Source organism: Rhinoderma darwinii, chromosome 3, assembly GCF_050947455.1.
Source record: "Rhinoderma darwinii isolate aRhiDar2 chromosome 3, aRhiDar2.hap1, whole genome shotgun sequence".
Classification (NCBI taxonomy): Eukaryota; Metazoa; Chordata; class Amphibia; order Anura; family Rhinodermatidae; genus Rhinoderma; species Rhinoderma darwinii.
Window position 1 is genome coordinate 378,637,399 of NC_134689.1, and position 12,064 is coordinate 378,649,462.

General features: G+C 43.2%; 1 protein-coding gene across 1 annotated transcript in view; it reads left to right on the top strand.

Annotated features, from left to right (window-relative positions):
* The window catches only part of ADAM9 (ADAM metallopeptidase domain 9), a 127,529-nt gene that overhangs the window by 17,470 nt on the left and 97,995 nt on the right, over nt 1-12,064 (top strand). Inside the window, exon 2 of the mRNA XM_075858815.1 lies at nt 10,504-10,598. Coding sequence (XP_075714930.1) covers nt 10,504-10,598 — 95 coding nt within the window. The remainder of the gene's footprint in view (nt 1-10,503; nt 10,599-12,064) is intronic.

Consider the following 12,064-nt stretch of genomic DNA (forward strand, 5'->3'; position numbering starts at 1 on the left):
ACCCTTAAACCACTCGGATGCGGCGCTCGCTAATGAGCGCCGCATCTGAGGGGTTAAATATGATCGGAGAACACTGCTAGTGGTCTCCGATCGTTGCCCTGAAGCCCGAGTCTGTTAGCAACGATGCATTAAAAGTTCTTCTGAAGTGCCGACGTGAAAAGGCTGCGCTTCGGAAGAACTAACCTAAACGGCCGACGTAAAAACACTATATGCCGGTCATAAGGGGTTAATTTACACATTACCACAAAATCTGCTGAATGTACAAACTTACAAACATCAAATAGCAAGATGATATACGGAACGGAATGGGCAGTCGCCCACCAAGGGGCTCCACCAACCCAGCCCCCCTCATGTAATCTACTCTTTCTTCCTGTCAGCATGACAGTTGTCACAGCACTGCCCATTATTTTCCTCCTTCCAAAAATGGGACCGGGCCACGGGCCTCCACCAACCCTTGATGATCTAGCCCTGGGACGGTGCTAATATGAACTTATGAGACACTAGGGAAACATTTCAGGAACAAAAAGGGATACATTTGGATCAAACTCAAGACTTGTCCTTCCAAATGAAGAAGCTTGGGAGGACTTCATGATAATATGAGATGTCCAGGAGGAAATCAATACTTGGAAAGAAAAAAATCATGTCGTACTGAACTATGCAGGTTACAAAAGAATTGGACTAGGTTTTTTATTTTTTATTATGCCTTGTGTGGGCCATGTAGGACTTGTCTCTTAGGTGTCCTTTGGATCCCTGTGTCATACTCCGCCCCCTCAGGCCCTGCACTTGGCATAACATCCTGTATCAGTTTTGTTTGGAGCTGTCCTTTAAATTTCATAAGGTGGACATGTTCTAAAAACATTCAAGACACTTTAATTGGAGAGTTTGTGACCGATATAATGATTCTCGAATTGTGTCATAGTAATGGCAGATATGGGACGATATAACTACAGGTAAGTTCCTTATTAAAGTTAAATACCATTCTAGATAAAATCAGGTATGAAACTGGACCATTAAACCTAAAGCCATCACCAAGGTCTATACAATCTATACGTTGGGTCATCGAGAATCTAGATTGCTTTGGGGACATGTTGATATCTCACCACCCTTGGAGTTGGTGATGTATTTTGTAATTTATGGTCAGCCTTATTATTGGGGGTGACTTGCGGGTCCTTTCTTGATATTGTCACGTATGCTATGGCGATCTAGGATGTTCCTCAGCGGTGTACAGTCTCCGCCCTCAATGTCAGTACATTGTTGTAGCCCCCCCCCCATATATTGTCCCACCTCCATACATACTCCTCTGAGAAGATCTACAGACCTCTGGTGCTTCAGATACACCCATGTAAATACAGATGGAGCAATAGGGACTAGTTCTAGACATTGCTCGTATGTCTTATCAATATACCATCCAGGTTAATGGTGGAAAAGACACAAGGGAAATGATTCCACCTAGTAGTCTATTTATTAATACATTTCCAGGAGGAATAACGGAGGAACGACACAACGTAAAGTCATAAGAAAAGGTGCTGCGAAATTATTTCATGGTGAATGCGACCATTTAATAAAACAAGTATGTCAGTAGCACTGACAGGTTCTCTTTAAGTCTCGGTTCACATATGCATCCGATAGGAGCCTCCGTTGCAGATTCTGTCATTTTCGTCTTGGTAAATATGGAAACCATGACCGAAACCCGATGGAGCGGGACATTGGCATACAGAATGCAGATGTGAACATAACCTAATATATATGTTTGAGGGCCGTAACGGAGGCTGGGTAAAGCCTCTATTCCACCCGCAGAGGATCAGCCTGGAATAACGGTAGACAACAGGCAAAACAATCTTTACTGCAGAGAGATATAAATCATGAAGTTACAGTTCAAGCTACAAATGCGTAGCGGTTTCAGGGAAAAGTACAACTCATGGCGGTTCTGACTAAGATCCATACAGTGTAACCGGGCCATTGTGACGCCAATTATTGTAACCTTTGTGTTGTGACATTATCCGGGATATAAACTGCGGGGGTCACCAATGCTACTGCGACTGTGTTACCCCGGCCCAGGTACTCGCAGTCTCTGAGGGGGTAGGCTAAGTAACTATTTCCCGGCAGTTTCCGTCCTGTCTGGCAAACAGTTCTTGCCGTCTGGCATCCGACATCTTCCGTCCTGTCTGGCAAACCTCTACCACCGCTCTGTGACCATCCCCGAATTCTTGGCCTGTCACTATTGTTGTTCTGTACACGCTCTGTCAGCTCTGCACCACTCTTCCCACTCTTTCTCTCTCTACCCTCCACGTGCCAAAACACACCCAATGATGACCTAAATTCCTTCCACTTCAGGGGAAAGTGAGTGCTAAAGGCGTCCACACGTTACGCTAGAACCTGTTGCCATCACAGTGCCCCCTAGCGAATGAAACAATATACAACATTCTACATATTAACAAAAAGAACGGTATTGGGACCCTTGATCTGGCGTACAAAGGTTAATGCACACAACTTAAATTCCCTGTAAATAAAGTGTTGGAAACATGTAAAGATGTGTCGCATCCCAGGACATGTTACATGAGAGGGGGCTATATTACTGACTTACTTTGTCTTTGGATTATATATATATATATATATATATATATATATATATATATATATATATATATATATATATATATATACAGTGATATGAATCAATCTAATCTAATGAAGCAGAGCTGCAGTGTAAAGCATAAGGAAGGGACAGATGAGCAGCCTTAATCTTTGATGAGCCAGGAGATCATAGCTGTGCTTTAATAGAGCAGTACTAAAAAGGAGAAAATAAATGGCAGATAAACATAGTGATTTAGATATAATTCTTTGCGTCCACCATAGCACATCCGCTTTCTTAATAATCTGTTCAGAAAACCATATGCCTCAAAAACACAAATTTGACAGCCGGCCAATGACATATGGATTCATTGGCTGTCGTCGTTGTTGACCGAGCGTCTTTCATACTGTTCAGAACATTTGGATTGTCTTCAGTTTTAGCTTGTGTTTGTATTATTAGGAGCCAGGGATTTGACATTCCTCTAGCAGCTGTTTTGGTAGGACAGGGTGGGTCCGCCTGTTCATCATGGATCAAGTCTTACCAAGGTAGACAATGGCCTTTTTATCTGCCTGACCTTGTCTGTTAGCAGTTGCCTGAAGAAAAATGAAATATTAGTCAGCCCCATAATGGCTGTCTGCTATTATCATGCTGGAGCCCAAGTAGATAAAGAAGGAATTTACTGCTTCTTATTGACTTTGTGGAGGCCTCAGAAGGATCTTTCACCTCCGTTAATGTAAATGAATAACATATAGTTCTCATCTGCATTGCATGAACATGAAACATGTTTGATTTACGTAAAGAAAAATTGGAAAACATGCATTGCTTAAGTTAAATAATGTCTTCTGTTTTTACATGATAATTTGGCCACAAGGTGGCACTTTTACAAGGTCTTATGCTAGCTGATGGTTTGGTTGACCATGCGCCACATGCCATTGCAGTGATTTGTAATGTTTCCTTACAGGCCTTCAAAAAGAAATGTGAGGCCTAGCAAGTGTAAACGTTTAACCGTGACACCGTGTGGCCAAAAAGTCATGAAAAACAAACCTTTTGTAAAACGGTATAAGGGTCTGTTCCTAGTCTCAAATGAATTCACAAATAGTTTAGGAATAGTAATGCCAAAGTGGGCAATCCCTTAACCACAACCTTACTTACGATCTATCAAAGTTATCTATCGTATGACCACATTGAGACACTTGTGGAGGGCGACTACATGTGACTGGTGACTGGGTATGAGCTGGTTTTCCTGTAGGACACTAAAAGTGTTGAGAAATTATCCCGGATGTTAAGTGAGTCATGGTCTGTAGAAAGAGATATGAGAACTAATATCGGAGATAAAGAGGACTATGAATAATATAACATTTTCCACATACAGAACGGTAAATGATGTTACGTGCGTGTAAATATGTAGTTAGCTGGATAGTAAATTCCTTTAACCCCTTAAGGACACGGCCAATTTTTTGCCTTGAGGACAGAGCAATTTTTTTAAAATTTCCCTCTTTGCATCCCGACGCTCATAACGCTTTAATTTTTTGTACGACGTAGTTGTATGAGACTTTGTTTTTTGCGGGACGAGTTGTACTTTATGTACGTACCATTTTTTGGTACAAATACATTATCGTTTAATTTCTATAAATTTTTAATTAGATTAAAATGCAGAAAAAAAGCAGTTGCGCAGCAGTTTTAATATTTTTTTTTTTACACCATACACCGATCATCATAAATAATGTTATACATTTGTTGTACAGGTTGTTACGGTCGTGGCGATACCAAATACGTCTATATTATTTCATGTTTTGGGACTTATATTTTAAAAAGTTTATTTATTATAAAAAATGTGTGTTTGTGTGTATTTTATTTACTTTTTATTTATTTATTTACCATTATTTTTTTTTTACATTCATTTAACTTTTTTTTTTAATCCCATAAAGGGATTTATCATTTTGATTTTGATTTTGTAACTGTAATGTACTGGCATAGATCTATATGCCAGTACATTAGCCTGTTACTGATCGTACACAGGCAGTTGTTAGGGCATACCTCAGTATGCCCTAACAACAGGAAATATGTTCAGACAGCCCTGGGGTCCTTCACTGGACCCTGGGCTGTCTGGCCATACGAGTTGTGGGCTTTGATCGCGTCACAGTTATCTTCTGTGACGCGATCAATGTGCAGTCCCCCCTCTTTGAACGCCGCGATCAGCTGTCATCGCGGCGTTCAAAGGGTTAACAGCGGAGGGAAGATGTTTCTCTCCTCTCCGCTGTCAGAGCGGGGCCGTGGCTGTGTATTACAGCCGTTGCCCCGCTCTCGATCGCACACACAGAGACGGCACAGACGGCTGTCACACAGGACGAGTATGCTCGTCCTAATGCGCGAAGTGCTCGCTGCTCAGGACGAGCATACTCGTCCTGTGTCGGCAACCAGTTAATCCGACACCTATGGGATCAAACAGATATCCGACTGTCAAACACGCTTCATAAAGAAAGAAATCCCCGCCAAGGCTGGACATCCTCCAGGAAGACTTATATCTTATTAGAAGTTTTCTTAGAAAGACCATAGACGGCAGACGTCCCACCAACAACTATAGTGGATGAGATATCTCCATTTAATCCAAAGCCATGAGGGGTGAATACTATCCTTCCCTTTTCTCTTGGGAGTAAGGCCTCATGCACACGATCGGAGCTGTCTGCACGGCCCGTGATTGCGGCACGGAAGGCCGCTGAGTGTCATCTTTAGGCCACCCGCAAATCACGGACCATGCACACATTGATTTCAATGAGCCCATACAGCAAATGCGGCCCGTATAATGACTTGTCCTATCTTTTTGCGGTCCAGGCTCACGGCCAATGCACGGACTGTGGAAACCACGGTCGTGTTCATGGGCCCATAGAAATATATGGGTCCGCAATTCACCCGCGGATGTCGCCCGTGTGCTGTTCATGGTTTTCACGCACCCATAGACTTCAATTGGCGACTAGGTTGGCAAAAACTCACCAGTATAGGAAATGCAGTGAGTTTCACGCAACGGGGACATGCTATGTGAAAAACAACTCATGTGTGAATGACCCCATTGAAATTAATGGGGCTGTGTGCTGTGAGCATATGAACGAGTGTTACGCTCGTCTGAATGAGCCCTAAGGGTCCAATTACACGGCACAACGTGGGCCGTTTGAACGAGCGCCGATCAATGAGACAGCTAGTTGATCTGCGCTCGTTAGCTCCTTTCACAAGGAGTGATGATAAGTAATGTATGGAGACGAGCGGTCGTTGCTCTGATTGCTCGTCCCCATTTACATCATGTCAGCAGTACATCTCCCTGTTAAAATTGTCATATTTTCAGAGCCTAGACGACCGTTTTGGTGGACCATTGACTTAAAAACGGATGGTAAAAACCGATGACAACTAACGACAACTGATGGTTTCGTAGTAAAAGTCGTGAAAAAGCCTGATGGCAACTGATACATTTTTGCATCAGTTGTAATCAATTGAGAGACAAAAAACTGATGCTGATACAACTGATCTATGTGAACGCACCCTTAGAAGCTATGAGATCCGTTCTAGCATCCGTTTGCCTCCGGCTTTGCTTCAATACGTCGGATGTAAACTGAAGTGGATGCCGGACATATGTGAGCGACGCCTAACTGTCAAGAGGAAACTTCCGGGACCACAATTTGTACTTTTACATGCTAATTCAGGATCGGTTGATGCCCTGCAACTATTAACTTTTTTATAACAACTTTTTAGTTCTATCTCCGGGTTTTCTCCCGTGCTGCACCTGTACTTGAATGTTCTACCTTGAACTATGAGGCTGTGTCCTTATCATTCACCATATAAAATATGCCTCAAAAACTAATCTTAGGAATGTTTATAATGTTTAATAACTTCTGCACTTATGATCACCGCTTAGAAGCTATGCACTTACTCACCTATTTTTCCATACCGATCCATCGTGCTTTCCTAGCTTGTATCCGGGTTGGCACAGATATTGTCTAGTTGGCCATGCAGCAATATTCCCTAGATACTCATGTGCCTATTGCATGCGCTTTTGGCGGTGGACAGGGGTCAGCATGGGCACTCTCACTGGCTACACAGCCCCAAACGCAACAAGTTTCGATGCACTGTGTTTTCTGGCAACTTTCTATCATTGCCAGCCATAACTTTTTCAGCAGTTTTTGCTGCAGTAACTCTTTTGTGGGATCGGCTCAGATGGCATAGCCCTCGCTCCCTACATGCATCAATGAGCCTTGGGCGCCCCTGACCAAAAGTGGTCCAAGAAAGGACAAACGGTAAACCAGCTACAGAGCTGGTTTACCGTTTGTCCTCTCTTGGACCACTTTTGGTATGTATGGGAACACCCCACAAGGCTTTCCGTTTTTGAGATATGGGTATGAAGAAAACCAAAAAGTCCTTCACTAAAAGTACAATGAAAGAGAGAACGCCCAAAATAAGGGGTTGATTTCTCGATAATATTGCCGTAATTACCGCCAGCCTAAAGTTGCCCTAATGCCCCCCATTATTATACTAAATATATTTTTATGATGTGAGGAGGGTTGAGCATCTTCTCAACCCTTCCAATGCAACACATTTTAGGGCAGGGGGCTCATTATAGGAAAAACCTCAAATTATAACTGGCTGATACATGTGTCCCCGAAGAGCAAATGATTGGTGGTGGCCATAGACCTTCGATTGTGCGAAGATTTCATTGAAGACAGTAGGGTCTGGTCTATATCCAGGTTTAGGTAAACTATACGTAGCGTGGTTGACGAGTAAAAGCAGAATGCACCTCTATCTATATTTCCACCACCTCTATAAGTAGGACAGCTCGGCAATGCAGGTACGTCTTGACATGTCCCTCTTGGTTGGCACCGCAGTATTATAACCTGAGTTTATTTTTCCTCTGGTGCTGCCCATCGCTGGCTTTCATTAACAGACCTGTCTGCACTTTTCCAGACGGAGAGAAAATAACTTATTTAAATCTTTCCATGACAGCAGAGCGTCTGAAAGGATTATTTGTATGTGCAGCGCTGGATGTTAGGAGTCACAAGGGCGTGTGGTTTGGGGTCTTAAGAGTGTGGTTCTGTTCTAATCCGGGCTGACAGGTTCTAAGTATATTAGGGAAAATCATGTGTTTTTAGCAATATGGCATAAGTGGATGCAGGGGAAGAGAGTTCAAAACTAGGTGACCACTTTCCCCTGTCAATAATTAGAAAGAAAAAAAATATATACGTGGAACTAAGGCTTCGTTCACATCTGCGTCAGGGCTCCGTTCATGTGTTCCGTCTGAGATTTCTGTCAGGGGAACCCATGAACAAAATCCAAACTGAAACGTTTGCATCACCATTGATTTCAATGGTGATGGTTTTGGTGAAAATGGTTTGTACCCATTGACTATGGTATTAATTCCGTCAAAATGACAGAACCCTTGCACAACGGTGACAAATGGAACCATTTGCACTGCATCCGTCACCATTGAAATCAATGGTGATGCAAATGGAAACCTATGGTTTCTGTTTGTTTCAGTTTGGATTCCACTCATGGGTTTCACTGACGGAAAGGTCCAACGGAACCCATGAGCGGAGTCCTGACGCAGATGTGAACGAAGCCTAAGAGTGAGGAGGAAGCCAAACAAGGACTACAGGCTTAGGCCGGTTTTAAACAGCTGTAATAAGGCTGTATATTATGGTCTGGGTTATGGCCATACAACCCAGATGCCTCGTAGTTCTACATAACGAAACTTTGATGACTATAGGGTTCCAAGGGTGGCTCGGGTTTTGCAGCTGTAATATGGATCCTAAGATACGACCATGTGAAACTGGCCTTCGTAGAAGCTCTTCTAGGTGGTGGTGGCTACTGCTTACTATTGCCAAGGTTTCAGTGTGGGACTTGCTGATGATAGTTACAAAAACATAGAGACAACCGTTCGGTTACATGCAAGAGGTAATTAGTGCATGAGATCGTGCTGTGAACGAGGGAGAATAGAGCTGTCTCGTTCAGAGTCTAGACACAGAGCTCCTATAATACAAAGGAAAATGGGACAATTTTACATGGGGCTGATAGTATGTGCCATAGTATGTGCTTGGGGTCCTCCTTTTATTACTGAGAATACAGAGCCACTGACAGATTGGCTGTTCTGATGGCAGACCTGGCCTGTCCATGTATTGCATGCTCACCCTTTTATTTGAATGGCCGGTATGCAATTCTAAATTTCCCCTGTAGGGCCAGCCGCAACGTTTCCCAGTGATATCTGTTGTTAATCAGGAGTTTTAGATGCTAACCCGCAGGAATCAGATGGGCTAGCTTCAATTGAAAAAGATGTTGTCTTTTGGAACAACCCCTTTAAGTACAGTACTGGCATGCTTAAAAAAAATAGATACTGGTGCTCCAGGGATTATGGATCCACAAAATGGATGTAGAGTAAGCCAGCAGACCACACACTCCATGAGATGACTATTAAAGTAGTCCTTTTTGATTAGGAGTGGTCCCACCGTCCAAAATGTTCAAGGTCTAAACTTTTGTCGTTTTCCAGCTCTGCTGTCAGTCGTCGTCTTCTGTTCTTTAAAATGACACGGTCAGCAGGACTCCAGCGGTTATCATGTCCTAGATGTTTCCTCCCAAACATTTTGTGGTTGTGTAACAACATTACGGCGTGCATTGTACAGAGCAGTGAGCGGAGATCAGCAGACTGACACATGTCCCTGAATCGTCCAGGCGAGAGGAAGAGTAAAATGGGGGAAGGGGGGTCAGAATATTTTTTGTGATTCTGCTTTGTAATGGGTGACAGCAGTTTTATTGGTCACTAGGTGGTGTGTCATTGTCAGTTCAGGCGCTGCTCTACTGCCTATGTCACAAACTGTCCTTTCCGTTCTGGATGTCCAGTGTGCCAATCTTTTGCACAAAATATTATCGCTTTACATTTCATAGAGACTTTTCTGAAGGTGGTATCAGTAGAGGTACTGAGATCCCCCCCACTGGTCAATAGAATGAAGTTGCTGTAGCGCTCAATAGAACATCCTTACCCCTTTGGCTCCCATTGGCCCCCCTTGGCTTCACTCTAAGACACTTTCAGGTCATTAGAGTCTTCGTATTGACTGTGTCTCTCCTGAGATGCCTTCTATCTCATGACGTCAGAAGATTTGAAGTTGGTGCACATTTACATTTCAGCATGGTGTCGCTATAGGTCAGTAGATGGATCTAAGTGGTTGAGTAAGTCATGAGAACCACTGTGACTCTGTAGCCCAAGGGCCCACATATATTTGGAATCGAAACATTTATTGTATGCATACAGAAGTTGAAAACCAGTCATGATAATGTGCCGCTCACACAGGTGAAGGGCTTGTATCAAGAGAGAGTTCTGATACACTGTAATCCAGACTGGATTTTAGCCTCTGGATGTAAACAACAAATGTTTCTATTTACTGAATTTCAGACAGAGATCCCTTTACAATGAATGCACTTTATTTATATAAAATCAGAAACCCCAATTAAAGCGGTTGCCCAGATTTTAAAACCCAGTTTCATGTAGTGATTCTGACTTAGTAGAGTGGGGTCCCCTGTATAAGATTCTCAACTCAGCCAGAGTAGAGAGCGGTTACAATGAGCGTCTCCCGTTCTGGAGGACCTGTCCTGTCCTGCATTACACAGACAACCCATTAAAATTAATAGGCACCCTGTTATGCTTAATTTCTCCTGTGGAGGCACTGCAGGGAAACTGAACACTTACTGCCAGGTTTACCCACAGATAACAGCTGATCGCTCTGAGTCTTAGCAGGAGAACACTTTGTATTCTGCTTACTATCAAGGGACCCTTCTAACAAGTAGAGATTGAGCAAAGTGGAGAACGCCTTTAAGGACATACCCTGCATTCTTAATAGATCAAACAAGCGCTCCAGGGTATCTATTACTGAATACAATATTTTTTTTCTTCTTTTGGGCAGGTCTGGATCCATCATCTTTTCTTTCTACTTATGAAATTATAATACCCCAGAAATTGAATCGACTTAGAAGAGACGCATCTGGATCCTTGAAGCAGGTAACTACTGTATTTGTGTCTTATGATAATGTGTCAGTAGTCTTCTGGGTAGTTTTTAAAATTTGTTTCATGGAGTCCTAAAAAATGACACACATACATGCAAGGGAAGATGGACATTTAATGTCTATGGGGTTGTACAGACTAGGGATGCACGATGCATCGAAACTTTGATACTGTTTCGATACCATGCACCCTCAAACGGTTCGATACCGTTATTTCATGTATTTAGATACGAAGCTGTGCGGCCGCACAAACATGAATGTATGAGGGCGGGGCTGCGGCTGTGTGATATATATGTGTGATACAGCCATTGCCGCACTCCTGAGTCCTGAGAAGTGCGCGCGCGGTCAGCATGATGTGATGCGGCCGGCGCTGCACTAATGATTGCCGTCACTGAAAACATAACATGGCGGGCGGACTGCAAAACACCCCCATGTTCTGTCTTCAGTGCCTGAACCGCCGCTCATTAGTACAGCGCCAGCCGCATCACATCATGCTGACGGCGCGCGCACTTGTTGTCAGGAGCTGGGCAATGGCTGTATTACACAGCTGCAGCCCCGTTCTAACGGCAGAGATGAGAGAAACCTCTCATCTCTGCCGCTATTCCCCTGAATCACAGCTGATCACAGCGGACCGCAGCATTCAAGGGGAAAATGAGAAGGGGGATGCCCCTTGGATCGCGTCACAGGGAATACCTGTGACGCGATTGAGGGACACACCATATATGGGCAGACAGCCCAGTGTCCATTGCGGGACCCCAGGGCTGTCTTACCATATTTCCTGTTGTTAGGGCATACTTAGGTATGTTCTAACATCTGCCTGTGTGCTATCCGTCCACAGGCTAATGTACTGGCACATATCTGATATATGCCAGTACATTAAAGTTTAAAAATAAAGTAAAAACAGTAATGTTAAATTTAAAAAAAATACACATACACATTTTTTACAATAAATATTAAATAAGTCTCAGTACATAAAATATACACATTCGGTATCGGTGCGGCCGTATTAAATTGTGAGGCACAAGGTGTGATGAATTTAACCTCCATGTGCCTCACATTAATAGTAATTAATGGGGTTAATTATAATTAATGTGAGGCACATTCAAAATTCATCACACCTCGTTCCTCACTCAATGGAAGAACTTTTTTTTTTCATTACGGTTGGCAAAGTTATCACTTTAGTATCGAAATCGCAATACTGCACAAAGTATCGGTACCGAAGTCCAAATTCTGGTATCGTGACCACCCTAATACAGACTGTCCCCCAACATCTGCTATCTGGAAAAACAAGGATGAGTCATTGGATTTCTGTAGATAAGCAGCTCCAGGGTTGTCCCTCAGCTGCTTATCCTGTCCATCTATTGAAATTCCATGCACATTGTCACTGTGCTGTACCAGCACTGCGTCCTGGTTTCCCTTATAAATTGAAACTATGACTTTTATGTGAACAGAGCCTAAAAGTCT